At 36.2% G+C, this 22,695-nt stretch overlaps 1 protein-coding gene and 1 long non-coding RNA gene across 3 annotated transcripts in view; one reads left to right on the top strand and one right to left on the bottom strand.

The window, feature by feature from the left end:
- LOC141402657 (adenylate cyclase type 6) overlaps positions 1-22,695 on the bottom strand; it is a 555,913-nt gene that overhangs the window by 97,675 nt on the left and 435,543 nt on the right. Inside the window, exons 19-21 of the mRNA XM_073984363.1 lie at positions 1,660-1,757; positions 1,483-1,573; positions 1,168-1,281 (exon numbers count right to left, since the gene is read on the bottom strand). Of these exons, the coding sequence (XP_073840464.1) occupies positions 1,168-1,281; positions 1,483-1,573; positions 1,660-1,757 (303 nt within the window). The remainder of the gene's footprint in view (positions 1-1,167; positions 1,282-1,482; positions 1,574-1,659; positions 1,758-22,695) is intronic.
- Positions 13,921-14,479, top strand: LOC141402659 (uncharacterized). 2 transcript variants are annotated; one of them, XR_012412689.1, is made up of 3 exons: positions 13,921-14,057; positions 14,160-14,326; positions 14,387-14,479. It is a non-coding gene; the product is annotated as an uncharacterized lncRNA (long non-coding RNA). The 2 variants fall into 2 exon arrangements; XR_012412690.1 differs by having other exon boundaries at positions 14,160-14,322.

The raw sequence follows: 22,695 nt of genomic DNA on the forward strand, positions 1-22,695 counted from the left end.
TAATCATATGCGTGACCATAATATTTTAACTATACCACTCAACTACTTCAATAATAGACATGTAACTAGTATTAAAAATGAAACACTGTTGCCTCAAAACAATGGTAAATATTTTAAAATATTTCAAATCCACCTGTCAATATTATCTCGTGTTAAATTAAGATATATTTTCCACATGGAACCAATTTTTATATCAATTCAATTTAACACATTCGAGTACCATTTAAAAAAATTCAAATTATACATGCACTAAAATATGTACATTAGGGTTATGACATTTTTACAACCTCATATCCCTGTATCATATTTTGATGAGTTTTTACCTAAGATTAGATAAAATCCTTATTATAAAGTAATACGATAAAGAAACCTCCCGCACAAAAGGATTTTAAAATTTTTTTTATCAGCACTTTGGACAATTTTCGAAGTCACTGTATGCAGATATATATATGAAAACAAGCTTTAGAGCCACACAACGCAACCAAAATGACATAACCTTTTGTTTCTCACTAATTGTTACATCATATCATTACATATATATAATTTTATATCATATAAATTAAAAGTGGTTTGTGTTTGACCTTTTTCAATATTTAAATGTAATAAAATTTATGTTAGTTATTAGTAGGCAAAAGTTCATTCATTCGTGCAGCAGGATTTTTCTTGAGAAAAAATGGTCCAAAGGTCATAACCCCTATACATATATACATATGTACATACATATGTCACACTGTCAGTTGTTATGCAGCTATTTTGTATGAACCGTGAACCGTGATATTAATCCCCTTTGCCATTTGACCATTTCGATTAAAATAGAGATTGCACTTCTCTCACGTCAATTCACAAATGAGGCGCTCAGCGCCAAAACGGCCTAACACACATGATCCAAAAAATCAAACTGACGACAAAGATTTTATCGGACAATTTTTTTAAATAAATACTTAAAAAACCCAATATTGCATTGTTTTAGCAGGTAGTGCAACCTAGTGTTATACAGTGCCATAGGGAGTTTTTAGTATTTATTTCAAAAGGTTCCGTTTAGATCTGTATAGTCAGTTTGATTTTTTAACATGTGGGTTAGGCCGTTTTGGTGCTGAGCGCCTCAATTCAAAACTAACCAAACAGCCACCACAGATGAATACATTTGAATAAAATTCCAACACTTACCATCAATAGTCCCGTAGTGAGGGCTATCAGTGCAACAGTCACGAATGCAAAACATTGCGATAGAATGCGATTGCTGTGAATTTGCAATGAAAATTGTTTGATACCACTGGGAATCTGCAATGACAAAAAGGGAAAGTGTAGGGAATGAATAAACAACGATGAAATGAAAAAGTTCGAAAACCAAATCAATTTCAAAAATACACAAAAATGGGAAAACAAAAGTTCAAAGTATCCAAAGTGAGTTCTAACACGTGGATAACAGAGAAATGATTTCAACGATTGTTGGGGAATATTTTGTATACAATTTAAACTTACATTTATACTGAGATTGTGGCAGGTCACCAGTGCAGATATCAAAATGACAATAGTTACACTAAGACAGGAAATGCCAATGGTAAATACATTACTGTAAAGAAATTAATACATATACTCATTAGTGGTTTATAATATGTTTAGTATAGGCGTTTTTGTCGGGCAGTTAGTTATACAGACCTTGTAAATATACATAAGCGCATAATAGTTGTCCCAACTAAAACAATGAAACTGCAATAAAAATATACACTTAACATTCGATCAGGTTCTGTTGCATACTATAAAGACAAAAAAAAAAAAAAATAAATCAGTGGTTAATGTATTACCATTGAAATTTAATTTTTTAACGAGTAACAAGAAAACAACCTTAAAAAATATTGTTTATGCCCTCTACCATGAAATGTTCTGAAGTAAGATATCAAACGTTGTCGTTTTTTTTTTGCGAATGTTTCTGGCGGGGACGTTTTCTAAATGTCAAATTACAGCCAGACTAGAGCGAAAATGTCGATCAAAACTTCAAAATATCTGAAATCGGGCGGAAATTTTGATGGAGACGTTTTCTGAAGCCAATCTTTATAAATAAAAATCAAATGTCGTTCGTTGGTACACAGAAAAAACAAATTCATTCAATTTATGAATAGTGTTCAAAAATTGTTTCCAATGTTCAGATTTTTACATTGTATTAACCTAATTCATAAAGCAATAAATACTGGTTTATTTTTTGAATGAAACATAAACATGGGATATATGTCTATTCTCTTTTGCAAAATATGAACCAATTCATTCATTTCAAAATAATCTCCTTTAAAGCAAGAAAAAGTTACTTTTATTCAAAACTCTGTTTATATTTTTTATAAATTTATTTTTTCTATACAAATTTTGTTTTTTTATATTATTTTGAAATTAGTTTTTTTATTTAATTTTGTAATTATTGTTCTTTAAACGTTTTCTCCTCTAATTGATTTTTTCTAATGAATTATGTATCTTGTAAATCAGAACAATGTGAATCATATGAACTTACATATTGAGTCCATCAGCACTAGCTTGAGTTATTAGATGTTGCATTTATATTAAAGAACTACCAACTACCTGAAATTTTGCAGTACCGTTATATGGGGGCTATACAAAACATGTACCCTTGTGCATAATTTTCGTAGATTTGTTTTTTGACCACTAGTAACCACAAATGACAAATTATAGGTAATTCGATCCGAAAATGTAGCTACAAACGCCAACATACCTGCAATCTGGCCATATCGTTGTTATATGGGGACTATAGCTAATTTGTTCTGAAAATGAAATTAACCCTCCGTTGAACAACTGATTCTTGTCAGGCCTTTTTTCATTTTATTTTGCATTTTAAACGGTCCGTTTTTACTAACTTCATAATATTAAATTTATAGTTTTCGGCATGTTTTTTGACAAATAAGGATTGTTTATTTAAGATTAGGATCCTTTAAACATATTTTACAACTTTTTATACGAAAATGTTAAAAACGTCAGAATAACTAGAATCGGGCGATACCGTTATCTGGGGGCTATTCCAAAACGTTGACACTAGGAACCCTAAAGACACTATTAAAAAAGTCAAAATACCGGGGATGGGGGCCATTTCATAGCATGTACATATGTCCAAAATTTTTGGTCGAAAAGTATTTTGACCACCAGGAAACCTAAATGCCAGGCTATAGCTAATTCGGTATTGTATTTGGCTAACAATATCAAAATGCCTAACATCGGGTGGTACCGTTATGTTCACTCTAAATTATTTGTTGAAAATTGCTATGAAAATCACTGTGATTTTTTGTTGCTTTTTTAGGAGGTGCGTAATAATTAACAAATTATAGCGCAATTTATGGAAATGTGTAATTTCAAACACAAATTATTTCAAAAACAGCAGTTTTAACAGAATATACTTAAAATTAAACACAAACCACTTAATTGCAATAATAAAGTGTTGCAAAAGCTGTAATTGCAATAGAAAGTGGTTGAAATTAAATACAAACAGTAGCAAATTCATTTTTGCACAACAACAAAATGTGTATTATACAAGCAGAAAAACAATAAAACTCATAAAAAAGCACGTGTTAGTTGCTCGTGGTTCTTTGTTCGAAGCGGACGATAGATTGTGAAGATATTGTTTTGTGCTTAAAATCCGAAAAAGTTGTAAAATTTGATTGCTTAAAGTGGAGTATTCCCCCAATGGCTTAACTTCATTTATTACCCTCTATTACAGAGAGTAATGTTTTCCAAAACGAACTGACAGTGTTGCAAAATTTTACTTATCGCTACCAATATCATGATTTCATCCCGGCGAAGGGAATTATCAATTGGCTTTCAGCTTTTTGAAATGATGCCTTTTTTAGTGAAAAATCGAACTCTTTAAGTGTCTAGTATTCTCAAATAAATGAGAATCAAACTCACTTTTCGGCTATTCCAAAAAACATCAGAACAAAATATTTGCAAACAACTATCAGCACATATCAACTATGAACTCATCGAGTTCTGTAAGTTGAAAAACATCATCACAGTTGCCTGTGAGTGATTGTTGTTGGAATTTATTACAAACTCCCTTGCCCGTGACATTCGCTGTTTTTTGTTTGTTTTGCTGTAAAATATTTTTAGTGTCATAAATAATTTTAATTAACGTTTAGAAGCCTGCAACCAGAATTTATATATAAATAAATATATTAATTTTTAAATGGTTTTATTTAGCTCACCTCGTTTGTTTTATTTATTCTTGGGTCAAATTTAGTAATTCAAATTTCACCCTCTTCCTGTCAACCGATTAATCTGAAATTTTGTATACACTTTGGATTTTGGTGACAATACAATTATGTTTATTCATTTTTTTTATTCCTTTATTTATTCCGCTTGGGAACATAGGGCTTCTACAAGAGAATTCCATCTTACTTTATCGTAACAAATATTTTTTAAATTTTCAAAGTTTGTGTTTTGCTTTTCCATTTCATGCGATATCGTTCTTCGCCATGTGCTTCTTGGTCGTCCAGGACGTCTGCTACCTTGGGGGTTCCATTCTAGGGCCATTCTAGCAATACTATGCTGCGGCTTCCGTAGCGTATGGCCTATCCATTTCCACTTCCTTCTTGTTATTTGGCGGATTATGGGTTCTTCACTTGTCATTATCCACAGATCAGAATTTGTGACTCGGTTTGGCCAAAATATACGACATATTATACGGAGGCATTTGTTCACGAATGCCTGTAGTCTATGGATCACATTTGTCGTAGTTTTCCAAGTTTCGCTACCATAAAGTGGGTGGATTTTACACAAGCGTTGAAGATTCGTAGTTTCGTCTTCAGTGAAATTTGTGTGCCTCGCCATATTTTATTCAGTCGACCGAAGGCGGCGCGTGCTTTGCTGAGTCGGTTATTAACATCATTATCGATTCCTCCATCTTCTGACATTACGCTACCCAGGTAGCAAAAGGACGATATGTATTCTATCTGTTGATTCTCTATATGTATGTGCAATTCGTCGTACAGAATCAAATGCTTTTTTGAAGTCGACGAATACCAAGTAAAGTGGGGACCTCCATTCGACTGACTGTTCGATTATGATGCGCAGTGTGTTAGTCTGGTCCACACAACTGCGATGTGGTCTGAACCCAGCTTGTTCTTCGCGTAAAGATTCTTCCACACAGTGTAACCTGTTGTTGATTATAGTGGCTACTATTTTGTATACTGTGTTAAGTAGCGTGATGCCTCTCCAATTGTTACAGTCTTTCCGGTCGTTTTTCTTGTGTAGCTTTATAATGGCACCGTTTGTCCACTGGCTGGGAAATATTTCGTTGGACCATGCTTCAAATATGTGTGGGAATAGTAATTCGGCCGAAGCGATTGGGTTTGACTGTAAAAGCTCCGGGGGTATACCATCTTCTCCTGGCGATTTATTTGTTTTTAGTTTTTTAATTACACTAGCGATTTCTTCTAAGCTTGGATGTTCTGATGATATTCGGTGGTCCACTATATAATCCTCATTTGGTGACGCAGGGGTTTCTGAACTATTTGCGTTTCCACAATTGCTTATTTCCATGAAGTGATGTCTCCATCTGCGTGTTTGATCAGCAGTGCCTGTCAAGAGATTGCCATTTTTGTCTTTTACGACATGGCTTTGGTTTCCATTTTTATTTGATAATTGGTTGATAATTTGATGCAATTCTTTCATGTTATTTGCCCCTGCCGCTGCTTCCGCCTCGCTGGCCATTGCATCCAAGTATTTCCTTTTGTCCTTTCTCGCAGCTCTTTTGACTTTTTTCGCTAGATTGGAATATCTTGTTTGAAAAATGGGGTTGGTATTTTTTTGAATTTTCATATTATTACGCTCTTTGATTAAGTTCCACGTGTTTTCTGATATCCATGCTTTTCTTTCTGTTTTCTCATTGTAACCAATTTTGTCCTTCGCTATATTTACAATTGCTTTATACGTGTCATCCCATGTGGTGTTTGTTTTCGGTACGCAATCTCTTAGCGCGTTTCCGACATCATCTCTCTTCTGGCTGATTTTCAATTTTGATACATTAAAGCGTTTTGGTATTTTGTTCTGACTCTTCTTGTATATTCTCCTCAGCTTTATTTTCATAGTCGCAACCACTAGCTCATGGTCGCTGTCAATATCAGCACCTCTGTTGGTGCGCACGTCCATTAACGACCCTCTCCATTTACGGCCTATGCAAATGTGGTCAATTTGATTTTTTGTGTAAGCATTTGGTGACGTCCATGTATATTTATGGATATCCCTGTGTGGAAATAATGAACCGCCTATAACAAGCTGAAATGTTTGACAAAATTCAATAAATCGTTCCCCATTGTTGTTTTTTATTCCCAAGCCGTGTTTTCCCATGATTTCGGATATGCCATGATTGTTACTGCCAATTTTTGCATTAAAGTCCCCTGTCAGTAGAAGTATGTCACGCTTTGCTACCTTATGGATAGTGGCAGTTAACTGATTGTAAAATTGGTCCTTGATTTCTTCTTCGGTGTCCTCAGTAGGTGCAAAACATTGCACAATCGTAACATATTTTTTGACATCACTGTAGAAACGGGCCATTATGATACGTTCGGAAATTGGGCTCCATGAATAAAGAGTTTTACGCAAATCTTTGCTTAGTATAAAGCCAACACCGTATTCGCTCCTTGTTTCATGTCCACTGAACAATATATGGTTTTCATTTGCGGATATTATCTCGCCCTTTCCAGGCCATCGCATTTCGCTTACACCCAATACGGCAATGTTGTATTTTTTTATCTGCTCTTCTAGTTGGGCAAGCCTTGAAGGTTCCCTTAATGTGCGAACGTTCCATTGTCCTACTCTTATCCGGTTTCGTTTGCTAAAGGTCGTCATCGTTCCGGTTGATTTAGTTTCTGTTTCTCTTGCATTAGTTTCGGTTTATGTTTCAGATAGATGAGTGATTGGTCCATCGTATCCTATGATGGTACTGGGGCTGCCAGTTTGTAGCCACCATCCCGGCTATATGTATACACGTTTATATAGCGAGCCGTTTGATACAAGCAGACGCCCGCTCGCAGGAAACTAATGTCCCTATATGCGTGGTATTGGTTATTTAAGGGGCGCCAAATTCTCGCCTCGTCAAACCAGGGATCTTAGGCACTCGGACATTTACTGAGCTGTCCGCGACTGCTTATTTGATTCGCAGCTACCCAATATATCTACTGGGCATCCCACTATCCGCAACCTGTGGACGCGTCCGGCAGCACTCAGCTATGCTCCCCGAAGGCGGAATCATCATTATCATTATAAATTCAAGATGGCCGCCGCTACAAAATGGCGGATAACGTAGGTTTTATCAATCCCATCAATATGGGTATTAAATGAAAGGGCTCAACAAGCAGAATACAATATATTATAAAAAATTGAAATCCAAGATGGCGGCCGCTACAAAATGGCGGATAACGTAGGTTTTATCAATCCCATCAATATGGGTATCAAATGAAAGGGCTCAACAAGCAGAATACAATATACTATAAAAAATTGAAATCCAAGATAGCGGCCTCTACAAAATGGCGGATAACTTAGGTTTTATCAATCCCATCAACATGGGTATCAAATAAAAGGTCTCAACAAGTAGAATACAAATTACTATGCAAAATTGAAATCTAAGATGGCCGCCGCTACCAAATGGCTAATAAAAATTTTTTATCAATCCCACCAATATGGGTATCAAATAAAAGGGCTTGACAAGAATAATACAGTGCACTATACAACCTCAATATTTAAGATGGGCGCAGCCACTAAATGGCGTATAATTAAGATTTAAATTTAGAAATTGAATCTGTAATTTAGGTATCTGATTAATCCAGCCTGAATCCACCACCCAAGTCAAGATTTTTTATCGTGTTGAGGACTGTGTGGCGTTAGGGTACACGTCGTTAGCGGTACACCACCCAAGTTAAGGTGAAAGGTTAAAACGCGCCAAGAACTGTATGGCATTAGGGTGGATAAAAATGATATGTCGTTAGCGTTTTCCCCTCAAGACTCAGGCGCATCTTGTTGTACATAGCCTTGCCCCTTTATTGGACCTCTGGCGGGGTTGACCGTTTAAATGTCCATTACTCGTGGGAACAAAATAGTAAAAAAAAATATAAAAAATACAAACACAAATAAAACAGAAACTGCAACACAACGTAAACAAGGGTTTCAAAAGCGAAAGAAAAGTATAAAGAAAAACGAGCTAAAGAAAGTGAAGGTGATAGAAATAGTCGATTACAGAAACGACGGGAACAATTAGCGTCAAAAACACCTGTGCAATATGAGGCCAGGTTAAAAAAGCAACGTCAGCGATATACACAATTGACGGCGTCAGAAACGCCTGAAGAATATGGGTTAACAAAGCAACGTGAGCGATACACACAGATGATAGCGTCAGAAACGCCTGAAGAATATGAAGCCAGGTTAACAAAACAACGGGAGCGATACACACAGATGTGTGTTGCCTTTACAACTATCATGGGCTTCTACAATACATAAAATGCAGGGCAGCACTGTGGAACACGCAGTCGTATACTTAGGTGTGAAACTGTTTGAAGAAGGTCAAGACTACGTGGCTCTTAGTAGAGTAAGATCTTTGCAGGGACTACGTATAGAGGAGTTGGACTGCAATAAACTAACGGGCAAGAAACCTTGCAATAATGAAGCACTAAACGAATTAAACAGAATGCGAAATAAAAACTAAAAACTAGAAAATAAAAATAGGTAAAAAACTTTTTAAGTTAAACGGTTTTATGTTAAACATACATTGCAATGTTTAAGATAAATGTACTAAAAACCAAAAAATAATAAAATAGATACAGTCGTGGGAATTATAAACATATGCATAGACTAGACTAAAATAAAACCGTGGGGCACGTCAATTGTCTACAATCGTTGATCAAAATGTTCGTTTTGTAATGTTACACTATAATAAGGTAGTTGTTCAACCGACAGCGATGGACGTGTGATAAGTAGGGATAGAATGTGCAAACAAGCTAGCAAGCCCGATTATAAGCGAGTTTTAGGGTTTCATAGTGGTGAGCGAGTAGTACTTTGTCGATTAAAGACAAACTACGAGCAGTAAAACGATTCCTCGCCAGCCAGCAGTGTGAATGTCCAACGATAAACTAGTTGAAACATCTCTTTTATTTACATGGAGTGTATAACTATTGGAATTTCCATGAGCAAGAAAATAGTAAGTAATTTCCTCACCGTCTGCGGCCCAAATGCCTAACGACGAATTGAACGATTCTTCTATCGCACATTAAGTCGATAATTTGTAGACAATTGACGTGCCCCACGGTTTTATTTTAGTCTAGTCTATGCATATGTTTATAATTCCCACGACTGTATCTATTTTATTATTTTTTTTTAGTACATTTATCTTAAACATTGCAATGTATGTTTAACATAAAACCGTTTAACTTAAAAAGTTTTTTACCTATTTTTATTTCGGGAATGTTCTAAGACACACTTCACCTCTCACTTCACGTCTCAAGCAGCTTGTTCACCCCATTTACGCTCATTTTTCGAGTATTTTATGGACGGACTAGGATGTACCCTTCTTTTTAAATGCCTAACCTCAAGAAATTCGCAAAAAATAGGAGTAAATGAGGTGAACAAAATGCTTGAGGCGTGAAGTGTCAGATCATACCCGTACATATATATACTTTTATTAATATTTTTAATTAAATAAGTTATGTTTTTATATAAATAAAACATTTCTTTCGTCGTATTCAAAATGTAGTTTTAATTAACATATTCAGAAATTATTTGGGTACCTTTGCATACATTTACAAAGAAAATTGTAAATAAATTGTGTCTAAAATCGCAACTCAAAATGTATAAATTTTAAGCACATTTTGCGTAAAATCTTACAACAACAAAGCTGTTGAAAATTACGCATTTTTGTGTCGCATCTTATTGCCTATCATTATCATTGTAAAATTCAACAGAAAAAGTTTAGAGTTTAGTTTTTATATATATTCTATTTTCACCATGCACTGTAGGTAATATGGACAGGTTTTTAAGCAAAAAGTCGATTTTTGCGCTTTTAATAACGCGAGTTTTCTAATAAGATTTGAAGAAAAAACATGTCAAAGTATAAGGATATGTAATTTGCTTTCAAAAATATTCTAAACTCGCGTTATAATTCGAAGTCAAAATCAAAATTTTGAAGGCAAAATTAAATAATAAAAAAACAAGTAAAAAAGTATCAGTCGGCTTTGCCGACGGAGATAAACCCTCAGCCTATGTATATTGAAACAATTGTTTCCCAAAATACCTATGTATTTAGGGGAAATTTTGGGCATTTGAACCGACAAAAATGTTAATTAGGATAAAGATCAAAAGTTTTGCGGAGGAGATACTAAAAGGAATGGATCGACATTGACCGTTATGGAAGTGGATCTCCAGCCACAACATGTGGTGCCATAGGGGGTTTTTACACTCTTCGGGCTGTTTGCTCAAAAAGTATTGACTTGCCACTGAAAACACGATTAAAATCGTAATTGAGGCAGCGAATGCAAGTTGCTTCGACAAAAATCAAAGTGATTCGATATTAGGTCTTAAAGTGAACTTATCCGAAATTTTGTGTGGGAGGTACCGGATGAAGTGGACAAGTATAGTCCATATTTGAACCTGATTTATATCTGGTAGATATATTAGGATGTTTAAAGTATAGACCAATTCGGCCACTCCCTTCAAGAGTTACCGTACGAACAATTTTTCCGAACATTTTTGAACTTTTGTGGGGGAGGTACCTGAAGGAGTGGACCGATATGGCTTATCTTGAAACTTAAACTATATTTGAACAAAATATTACTATGGCCCTATTTTGGACCGAATCGGCAGATCCGTTCGAGAGTTATCTTGCGCTCCAACCACCTCACACGGTGTCATAGGGTTTTTTTGCAACTTTCATGCTATTTTATCAGGAAGTATGGACTTGCCCCTGATGAAACTTGTACCGTCGTATGGAGGGCAGTGAATACAAGTTGCTAAAACAAAAATCAAAGCAATTCGCGAGATGGCCCTAAACTGAACTTTTCCGAAATTTTGTGTGGGAGGTACCCGAAGGAGACGACCTATTGAGACAATATTGGAACCTCATATTACTCTGGTAGAAGGTTTACGCTATACAAAGTATGGACCAAATCAGTCACTCCCTTCAAGAATTATCGTGCGCACAAACTTTCCGAACATTTTCGAACTTTTGTGGGGGAGGTACCGGAAGGAGTGGACCGATGTAGCTCATCTTCGAACCTAAACTAAGTTTGGGCAAAATATTACGAAAGCCAAAATTTGAACCGAATCGGTTAATCCGTTCGAGAGTTATCGCGCGCCAGCCAGCAGGACAGACAGACAGACGGACGGACATGGCTAGATCGACTCCAAATTGTCTGAAACACATTTCGTCCAAACATACTTGGGGTCTAAAACCATTATTTCGATGAGGCACATTTTCATCGTATCAAAGTGTATATACCCTCCTTAGCCTAAAGGCTGAGGGTATAATAAATGTATATTTAAAAGGATTAAAACTCAGAGCAGAATTTGAAGGCAATTTGTAAGAATTTGGTAACAACCAAACACATATATAGAATGGTCGAGGTGTGTACTTTCAATGTTAAGATATAAATTTTTTTTGAAATGTTTGTTACTTCGGAATAAATCGGCATATAGGATACAACCTAAGAAAATATTTTTTTACAACATTGTAGTTTTATAGTTTAATAGGCGTCCCGTTTACACGATTTATTTGGTCGTTTCAAACATGCAATGTTTATGAGGAGCTCTTTGTGAATCAACATTTTTAAGGTTTCACGGTTTTTAGGCGGATTAACATTTTAGTTCGTTATAACCGTGTTTTTTGTTTTAACCGGGTTCATTGGATTGGAATGAATAAAATATGTAAAATAAGAATAAGCGGTAGGAACAACAAAATGTGTTCGTTATATCCGGCATTCGTTATAAACGTGTTCGTTTGTAAAATACTTATTTCAGCTTAATTTTTAATATTATTAATTTAATATCGGCTTGTGCTCCGAAGCAGGGCTGAATATACTTACAAGTTGTAACAAATTCTAGTAGCGGGATGAAATATTTTGTTCGTTTTGTTCGGGGTCGTTTTAAGAAGTTGGAACACGGTGCGCCTTAACTAATTTTAAATGGAAGGTGCTTACACCTAAGAAGTTTTTGCAGATTCTGAAACTACAATGCTCATAGATGAGAAATATCAGGAAACAAAAAAATCGCCGGAGGGATTTTCAAATAAATCACGATTTAAGTTCACATTTTTAGGGGTTCTTTAGGTTTTCACGATTTTGCTTAGAAACCGCGAGTCCTATGTAAATGGGCCTAAAGAAAATGTTGTAGCTGTGAAAATTCTCCACTATATTGACATTAATGATATTTTCGTAGGCTTTACCGTTTTTTAGATATTGAAGATCAAATTGAGACAATGCACTGACTGTATCGCCTCCTAATAAAACAATGTCATTACTGCAATTTCCCAAATTAAACTTATATATCTTGAAAATGGTACAACCTAGGAAAAAATAAATCATCCAATCTTTAGTCCCATTTTGATATGACTTGCGGTTTCCAAGCAAAATCTTGAAGACTTAAGATAAAAACCTAAAACTTTGAACTAAACCTCTATATCTCAAAAATGGTAAAAATTACGAAAAAACCTAAAGGTAAGTCTTGTACAGAATTTTCAAAGCTACAAGATTTTCTTTAGACTCATTTCGATACGACTTGCGGTTTCCAAGCAAAATCGAAAAAACCCTAAAATTGTGAATTTTGATCGCGATTTATTTTAAAATCCCTCGGGCGATTTTTTCGGTTTTTTTATTTTTCTTATTTATGCACATTGCTGTTTTAGAATCCGCGAAATCTTCACATGTGTAAGCGGTTTTCATCAAAAGTTAGTTAAGGCGCACTGAGCATGATATTGTTTTATAAGGAGGCGATTCAGTCAGTGAATTGTCTCAATTTGAACATCTATATCTCAAAAACGGTAAAACCTACGAAAATATCATATAGGTCAATCTTGTTAAAAATTTTCACAACTACTCTGAAAGAAAAATGCTTCGTTCTATCAATGAACGGGTTTCATTGATTATTTTTCATTGATGCTATGAAATGTTACATTAATACAATGAAATGTTTAGTTAATGCTATGAAACCTTACGTTAACTAAAATTTAATGATTTTTGGTTTCATTAAAGAAATGAAACGTATTTCATTGATGTAATGAAACTTCTAATTTCTTTAAATTTTAAAAAATATGTGAGTATTGAAACTATGCTAAATAGTATGTGCTTAAAAAAAGTAGTATTCAAACATCTTTTAAGAAAATTGTGGAAAATTTTATGTATTTGATGTTTTTAGTTGGCTCCAAAAATTAATGATATAGTTTCATTAAATAAATGAAATAGTTTCATTAAATAAATGAAACAATTTCATTGAATAAATAAAACATTTTCATTACATAAATGCAAGAGTTTCATTAAATAATTGAAACATTTCTGAAGCTCTCAATACTATTTTGCGGAATGAAAAAAGGGTCTGAAATCTTATCTATATTATGACCCTTTTATATTCATAATTCTTCTTATTATTTTTCTTTATTAAACAAATGTTTTAAATTTTCCACAATCATACATATGTGTATATAGAATCACATCGTCTCTAAAAGCGTAACTGTACAAAAATTCCTTACTTGCTTTACTAGCGATTGGCTTTGATATACATACATATTCATTCTCATTAAAATCTTTGTCTCATTTTTTCTACTTGGGTATCAAGGCTTATTCTCTCGGTATGTTATTCTCTGTCGTTCCTTGTTATGTATTTCATTGTTGTTATGAAATAAATTCTAGCTGTGCGGTGTGAATGTGCGAGTGTGCGTTTAACAAGCAGAAAACAAGATTAGGCAAAACAACCCTGTCTGCCAAAAAGTTGATCAGCAAATTGTCAACAACATTGTTTTAGTTGACATTATAACGCCGCCAAGTGCGGATGAATAAAAATTTTACGATTCGTGTTTTTAACTTAGAAAAGTAAGTATGTAAATATTGGACAAACTATTTCTGTTAAGTTTTATGTATTCATTTGTTTATATAAGTGAATTTACATTTATTTGGTTTTTCTCTTTGTAATAGATGCAATCAATAGAAAATCTAAAGAATAATGGAATGACGGAGAAAATGCCAAGAGTTTGGTGTCCAGCGACAAATAAAGACAAATAAATTACTCACAGTTTTTATGATTTTCAATTTTACTTAATGATGACAACGCCCAATAGGATCAAAAACTTCGTTGAAAGTAGGTATGAAGTATTTAATGTGAAAAGAAAATACAAATATTAAACTAAAACTCTTTCATGTAGTTTTTTATGTACAGTTGTTTTATGTGAACTTTGTATGCTGTATCCCAACATCATGGAAGTACACAGGGGATGACTGAGGGGCAAAATATGAAGGTAAGTTATTGTGTAGAAAACCAGTTAACTAGTAACAAATTGTTTATTCTTTCAATTTTACTTACAGATGACAACGACCAATGGTATCATTAATGTATTTAGTTAATACCTAAGGAATCAAAAATGAAGTATTGTATCCATGGTCAAAACTAATTGCAATAAAATGAATTAAACATATTTAGCGTTGACTTAATTTTTATGCATTACGTGAGTATGAAATGACTTCATAAAATAATTGAAATCTTACGTTACATCAATGAAATGTATCATTGATTTTGAGCCAACGTTAGGCTTCATTGCATTAATGAAATTATTTTTTTACGTTAGTGAAAGTATTTCATTACACTAATGAAAATATTTCATTACATTAATGAAAGTATTTCATTGAATTAATGAAAGTATTTCATTGCAATACTGAAGAAGTTTCATTGCATTAATGAAGAGGTTTCATTGTACTAATGAAAAGGTTTCATTGCATCAATGAAGAAGTTTCATTGCACTAATGAAGAGGTTTCATTGCATCAATGAAAAAGTTTCATTTCATTAATGAAGATATTTCATTGCACCTATGAAGAAGTTTCATTGCATTAATGAAGAGATTTCATTGCATCAATGAAGAAGTTTCATTGCAATAATGAACAAATTCGTTAATTTTACTTCAATGAAACTCAATGAAACTTTTTTCGTTTATTCAATGAAGCTCTACGTTGGCTCAAAATCAATGACAAATTTCATTGATGGAACGTAAGATTTCGTTTATATTATGAAGCTTTTTCTTTCAGTTGTAACGCTCAAAAGTCGTGGGTACTCGTTTTTGATTACATTAAATAGTGATGCTATATTAAACTGTAATTATTTCAAATGTTAAATTCAAATTTAACGGGCGAAATGCCCTCTAGCGGTGACGAAGAGCATTAACCTGATGAATGAGTCCTCCTAGCGGCAATGCTGACGAACATAAACAATCTGTCAACAAGCAGTCAGCTGGCATCATCAGCAGGTATAAAAGGAGGTGCTTCAGAGACAATCGGGGCAGTCGTCTGTTGGCGGTTGTTGAGTCAAGTGGTGTGAAAACAAAACCTTGGCTTTTGTGGGAGTAGAGTAGATGGTAGTTTCTGCGTAGTCAAGTGGTGTTGCAAAACAAAACCTTGACTCTGTGGAAAATACGGTAGATAGTAGTTTCTACGTAGTCGAGTGGTGTGAAAACGAACCTCGACGCGCAGAAAAATTAGTGTTTGTCCCGTCGAGTGGGGTTGCAAAACGAACCTCGACGCATTGTGGAAATAGTGTCTGTCTCGTCGAGTGGGGTGCAAACGAACCTCGACGCGCAGAAGAATTAGTGCTTGTCCCGTCGAGTGGGGTTGTAAAACGAACCTCGACACACCGTAGAAATAGTGTCTGTCTCGTCGAGTGGGGTGCAAACGAACCTCGACGCGCTGTAGAAATAGTGTCTGTCTCGTCGAGTGGGGTTGTAAAACGAACCTCGACGTTGCGACAACACCTCAGCGCGTACCAGACCGCCACTGTTACATCCGGACACCGTTGCTGTGCTTACGTCGCTGCCAATCGCCGTACCTCCAGCATTTGTCGGGCCACTGCTGCGCAAAACATATGCCCATTGCACAGTCGTCATTCAACGAGTCGCTGCCATCGGTCCTGTCGTCAGATTCATCGAGCCGCTGCTGTTGTGTCCCGCTGTCGTCGTGTACAAGCCTTATCAAACCTGATTCGTCTAGCATATCATCACGTGCCAGAATTTCTTCTTATAAACTTGCCCGACCCTCTCTGGTCCTGTATATTGAGTGTCAGAACAACGATGCAGTGTTAAATATGTGTAATGTTAAGTGTGATAAAAATAGTTAATAAAGTGTGTTTATAACGTATTATAAAAAAAGGAAATCAGCTGATGTGTTTCTCTCTCTAATGTCTCTAAATCAAAATAAATGTTTGTGACGACCCTGGCCTCCCGCTGAGCATACCCCAGCTTCAAAGTAGAAAATACGTCGTCACAATGGCGCCCGAGCAGGGACATTAAAAAGAGAGAGCGCATCAAATAACAAAAAACAAATAAAAAAAAAAAACTTAAAGTCTATCGTGTGAAAGCTATACTAGGATAAACGGAATAAAGATGGAAATTATGAATATCAAATTAAGTGATCGTTAAACAACCCAAAAACAAAAAATATCTTATCACAGCCAGGGGAAAAACAACAAATATATTTAAAGACGTTATTTAACAATATTTGTGAAATAAAATAAAAAGTCAAAATACGACAAAATGTTGCGAGTTTCCTGGGGATATAACCTAATTGCGTATCTAATGGAATTTCAACTGGATGCCTCTGGAAAAGTGGACGACCTACGCAAGCGGTGGGCGATGTTCTTAAGTTTAGACCACGAAGGAGAAGACCTATCCCGATTATTAGAGCTACAGGCTAAGCATGACAGTTTGAATGCACCCACAACGTTAAATGCACGATCTCCAGCTAAGAAGACAGAACCCACTAAAGTTCAACCGCCACAAGAAATTCGAGATCAAATCCATAAATGGAATATTAAGTTCGATAAGGGTAAGGATCCTCTAGAGTTCGTCGAACGAGTGGAAGAACTCGCCTTAATGTACAGCGTTGACTTACATCAATTAATTACTTTCATGCCCGAATTACTGGAAGACAAATCTCTAATATGGCTCAGAAATAATAATGGTCATTGGACAACATGGGGTACCTTCAAAAGAGATTTTCTAAACTTCTTCCTGCCTCCGAGATATTTTGAGAAATTGGATGACGAAATTCTGAAAAGGATCCAGAGGCCCAGAGAAGCATTCAAAGAATATTTACTAGCCATTCAAAATCTCATGAAACACTCAGAAATGACAGAAGAGGAAAAATTAGAACGCATATTCAGAAATTCACACCCGGAGTACCAATGGTATATTAGACGCAGAGATTTCAAATCACTTGCGGAATTGGTTAAACTAGCTGAGGATAAGGAAAGTATTCCGCATCCAGGACGTTACGAACCATCGCGAAACCAGCCTTATACTGCTCGAAATACCGACCATTCCAAACAAAATTTTTTTCGAACGAAAATACAAAATGAGCGTATGCAGGATACTCATAGAACCGATGATTCACAAGAACACGTTCCCCCTGCCAAAAGACATGGAGGAAACGGTACCTCGTTTAAATGGGAGGAACATCGACTTACGGCAAAAGTACTCATAGAAGGACTGGTCACCGCCACTGTGGATACTGGGGCCACCAGTTGTTTCATTAAAAAGGAATTTGTCGATCGCCTGAAGAAGAAACCAATCTGCAAGAGACAAATAGCTAATGTTGTTCTGGCAGATTGCACCATAGTAAATGTAAATAAATGCACGGAGCTTTTCATTACTTTTGGAAACAAAAGTGCTTCCGTTCCATTTCTTATTATGCCCCACATGAAGGAAGACATAATACTGGGTTTGGAATTTTTGAAACGATTTCCCACAACAATTCAGTGCTCAGGACTCAGCGTGAAGTTATGTAAATCAACCAAACAAGCTGAACATTGCACTATTGCTACTGAAGAAACCGGTGTTCAAACTGACGTAAACGAATCAATTCAATACGAACCAACTGGGCTACATAATCGTAAAGTGGGTAATAAAAAGTTAACTCGCAAAGGACGAGATATTTTTAAAGATGTTCGTGGTAAGGAACTGTTGGGAAAACTGCAACCTACTCAACGTCTATCCAACATCCCGGAACATAAAATTGTAATGACAGATGGTTGTGCAATCAAAGTAAGATACGTCCATCGGAATCCGTCGATAAAAGCCACAGTCGATGAGAAAGTCAGGCAGCTGAACGATCGCGGATGGGAGAAACCATCAAAGGGTCCATATGGATTTCCTACTACTCGTGTTCAAAATAAGAATGGAGAAGGGTACCACGGCAGAAAATATCTGCAATTAGAAAAAGTACCTAAACAGGATGTTTATCCATTGCAACCAGCCGACAAAAAGCTAAATCGTTTAAGAAATGAGAATTTAGTTAGTAGTCCTAAAAGCACAGATGCACACAGTTTCAAAGTACCACGGAATTTGAGTAAAAGGAACAGAAATCCTAAAACCGCGGGCAAAGTCATTGTGTCATTTTCTCGTGCATCGTCGGATTCCTCTTCCGTATGTTCATCTAACACAGCAGTAAATAGCTGCTCACACAGATCTTCCAGCACAAGGCTCTCCACCTGTAGGCCACCCTCAAACACATCTGTAATTACTCCAAAATGTATAGTATCCACCGCCGCAAAGGTTCATACATCAAATCCATCTCCCAATAGCCTACATCCAAGTCAAACACATAGTAATGCAATCTTCATGCAGGCCAAAGCAGCTCAACATGAAGAATCGACGTCAACTATGTTTACAATTGTATTACCAGCAGAACAACATCAAAAACATAAGTGGCATCGCGTGGAGGAACAAAATTTCCCAACAGCCCTAACCACTTTTGTGAACCGGTTATTAAACATAAGAAAAGAATGTCATCGGTATCGCAAACTGATTAAAGTACAAGGAAAACAGTACCGCATTAACATAGCCAACGATGGAGAAGTGAAGGTCCATTTTCGACCCTCTGCTGAGGCCTCCTATCTTCGATCCGGTTCGCCTTAGGCGAAAGATAGTTGAATGGTAAGAGGCGAATATCACCGATGATTTTCCCCTATGCTTCCTACCGTTGAACATTAACAGTCTAGAGAATGCTCTCCCTGGAAACAAGAAAAATCAGAGGGAAGAAGAGGGGCTATGTAACGCTCAAAAGTCGTGGGTACTCGTTTTTGATTACATTAAATAGTGATGCTATATTAAACTGTAATTATTTCAAATGTTAAATTCAAATTTAACGGGCGAAATGCCCTCTAGCGGTGACGAAGAGCATTAACCTGATGAATGAGTCCTCCTAGCGGCAATGTGGACGAACATAAACAATCTGTCAACAAGCAGTCAGCTGGCATCATCAGCAGGTATAAAAGGAGGTGCTTCAGAGACAATCGGGGCAGTCGTCTGTTGGTGTCAAGTCAAGTGGTGTGAAAACAAAACCTTGGCTTTTGTGGGAGTAGAGTAGATGGTAGTTTCTGCGTAGTCAAGTGGTGTTGCAAAACAAAACCTTGACTCTGTGGAAAATACGGTAGATAGTAGTTTCTACGTAGTCGAGTGGTGTGAAAACGAACCTCGACGCGCAGAAAAATTAGTGTTTGTCCCGTCGAGTGGGGTTGTAAAACGAACCTCGACGCATTGTGGAAATAGTGTCTGTCTCGTCGAGTGGGGTGCAAACGAACCTCGACGCGCAGAAGAATTAGTGCTTGTCCCGTCGAGTGGGGTTGTAAAACGAACCTCGACACACCGTAGAAATAGTGTCTGTCTCGTCGAGTGGGGTGCAAACGAACCTCGACGCGCTGTAGAAATAGTGTCTGTCTCGTCGAGTGGGGTTGTAAAACGAACCTCGACGTTGCGACAACACCTCAGCGCGTACCAGACCGCCACTGTTACATCCGGACACCGTTGCTGTCCTTGCTTACGTCGCTGCCAATCGCCGTACCTCCAGCATTTGTCGGGCCACTGCTGCGCAAAACATATGCCAATTGCACAGTCGTCATTCAACGAGTCGCTGCCATCGGTCCTGTCGTCAGATTCATCGAGCCGCTGCTGTTGTGTCCCGCTGTCGTCGTGTACAAGCCTTATCAAACCTGATTCGTCTAGCATATCATCACGTGCCAGAATTTCTTCTTATAAACTTGCCCGACCCTCTCTGGTCCTGTATATTGAGTGTCAGAACAACGATGCAGTGTTAAATATGTGTAATGTTAAGTGTGATAAAAATAGTTAATAAAGTGTGTTTATAACGTATTATAAAAAAAGGAAATCAGCTGATGTGTTTCTCTCTCTAATGTCTCTAAATCAAAATAAATGTTTGTGACGACCCTGGCCTCCCGCTGAGCATACCCCAGCTTCAAAGTAGAAAATACGTCGTCACACAGTGTATAACATTTTCTTTAGGCCCATTTACATAGAAATCGCGGTTTCCAAGCAAACTCGTGAAAACCTAAAGAACCCCTAAAAATGTGAACTTAAATCACGATTTATTTGAAAATCCCTCCGGCGATTTTTTGTTTCCTGATATTTCTCATCTATGAGCATTGAAGTTTCAGAATCTGCAAAAATTTCCCAGGTGTAAGCACCTTTCATTTAAATTTGGTTAAGTCACACCGTGGGAAGTGTGTTCAAATCATAAGGAAAATTTTATGGGAACAAAAAACGTTGTTAGTTATAAAAGTAGTTTCTTCTAAGCGATGTTCGTTATAACCGAATTCTACTGTATAATTCTTTGTTTTAGTCCACTTTAGTATATAAATCATTAACAATTTATAAGTCCACCGTTATTAATTATTGCCTAAAAAACAGACCAAATTACCTATAGTGCCATGGGACAAACATTGTCTTCAAAGCTCATAAAAATCCATTCAGTAGTTTTGTAGATACATATAACATATTTAAATAGTGGGCGTGGTCGTGTCTTTCGGCACCCAAATAAGTACGCAAGGTTGGAGACACAGGAAAATCGGTTCAGTCGTTTTGTAACATATTTAAAAAAGTATCTTCATTCCGTAAAAACTTTCTTGTAAACAAGGTTTAATACCAATGAGACATCCATGTTTTCTACCAATTCAGAATCCGATATACTATATTAGAGTCATTACATTTGTACAATGTGTGTACAATAGGGATTTAACCAAAAAATACCACGCCAGTACCATGTGCGAAATATTGTCCTGATAACGAAAACGCTTGTTTTAGTTCGATTCGGTGAAAAAAGTTTCCGCACTGACTGCGATTACAACAGCCCTTTTGATATGTTTTCTATTTAAAAATTTAAATTTGCTTTGTTTGAATAACAGGCATATTCATTAAAAACAGTCTGTAACTTTCGCGAATTCGTTGCAAATGACCACATATTCTCTTGTCCGATAGGTACAATAAATATAAACAAAAAATTCGCGAGTTTATAAAGAAAAACAAAAAATTTAAATATTGCCAAAGGTGCAAAAAATGGTCTGAAATATCGCGATTTGATAACTAATTGGTCCAGAATGGTTCGACATTGATCTTAAATTAGATTAAAACTATTAATAAGTTAATACAAAAAGCGTATATGTCATTATAACAAATAAAATTAAATAATGCATTACTGACTTCAATGCATTTGGTGCAGAAACTTTTTTCGCGATAGAGAAAAAAATCAACCGATTTAACAGTAGTTTTTCATTCTCTACACGGCTATGCGGTGGTATTTTTGATATTTGCAAAAATTGCAAAAAAGTTATAACCGTAGTGTAAAACCTTCAAACTACATAAAATCTAGAGGTACCCTCATATTGGGAATATATCAAAAGATGAATCTATATTGATAATTTATTTCTTGGAGCTTCTCTATCCATTGAGAAGTGCCAAGTTTGAGTCACTACAGTAAACTAATCCTTCAAATCGAGCGGTATCCTAGTACTTACAAATCTAAGAACCCGTAATAACTTTTCTATGGATGCTATATTAAAACTTGCATCTATACCCACAATTATCTGTAGACAAGTTTTAAACCCATATCTAATACTAAATACCAAATTTCAGGATAAGGGCCACAACCTTCCAAATACCGAAAATCGGGAGGTGCCGTTCAATGGGGCTGGGTGAAGGCGAAGACCTTTACCGAGAAGTTGCAGGTGGGAAGTTGTATACCCCCAACGAAGACTAAATACCAAATTTCAGGCATTTCGGTGGGATATTGAGGCCACAACCCTCAAAGTACCGAAAATCGGGAGATAGTGGTCTATGAAGGCTATATGAAGGCGTGAACCTATAACGACAAATTTCAGGTGGAAAGTTTTGGTGGGATATGGAGGACACAACCTTCAAAATGCCGAAAATCTAGAGGTGCCGTTCTATGGGCGGCTATATGAAAACGTAAACCTTTCCGGCAAGTTGCAGGTGGAAAGTTGTATAACCCCATCGAAGACTAAATACCAAATTTAAGGCATTTCAGGTGGAAAGTTTTGCAACCCCTGCTAACACTAAATACAAAATTTCGCCATTTCGGTGGGATATTGAGAACGCAACCTTCAAAATACCGAAAATCTATAGGTTCCGTTCTATGGGGAGCTATATGAAGACCTGGACC

The sequence above is a fragment of the Musca autumnalis genome, unplaced genomic scaffold (assembly GCF_047663935.1).
Source record: "Musca autumnalis isolate F117 unplaced genomic scaffold, ASM4766393v1 scaffold_4, whole genome shotgun sequence".
NCBI classification, from domain to species: domain Eukaryota; kingdom Metazoa; phylum Arthropoda; class Insecta; order Diptera; family Muscidae; genus Musca; species Musca autumnalis.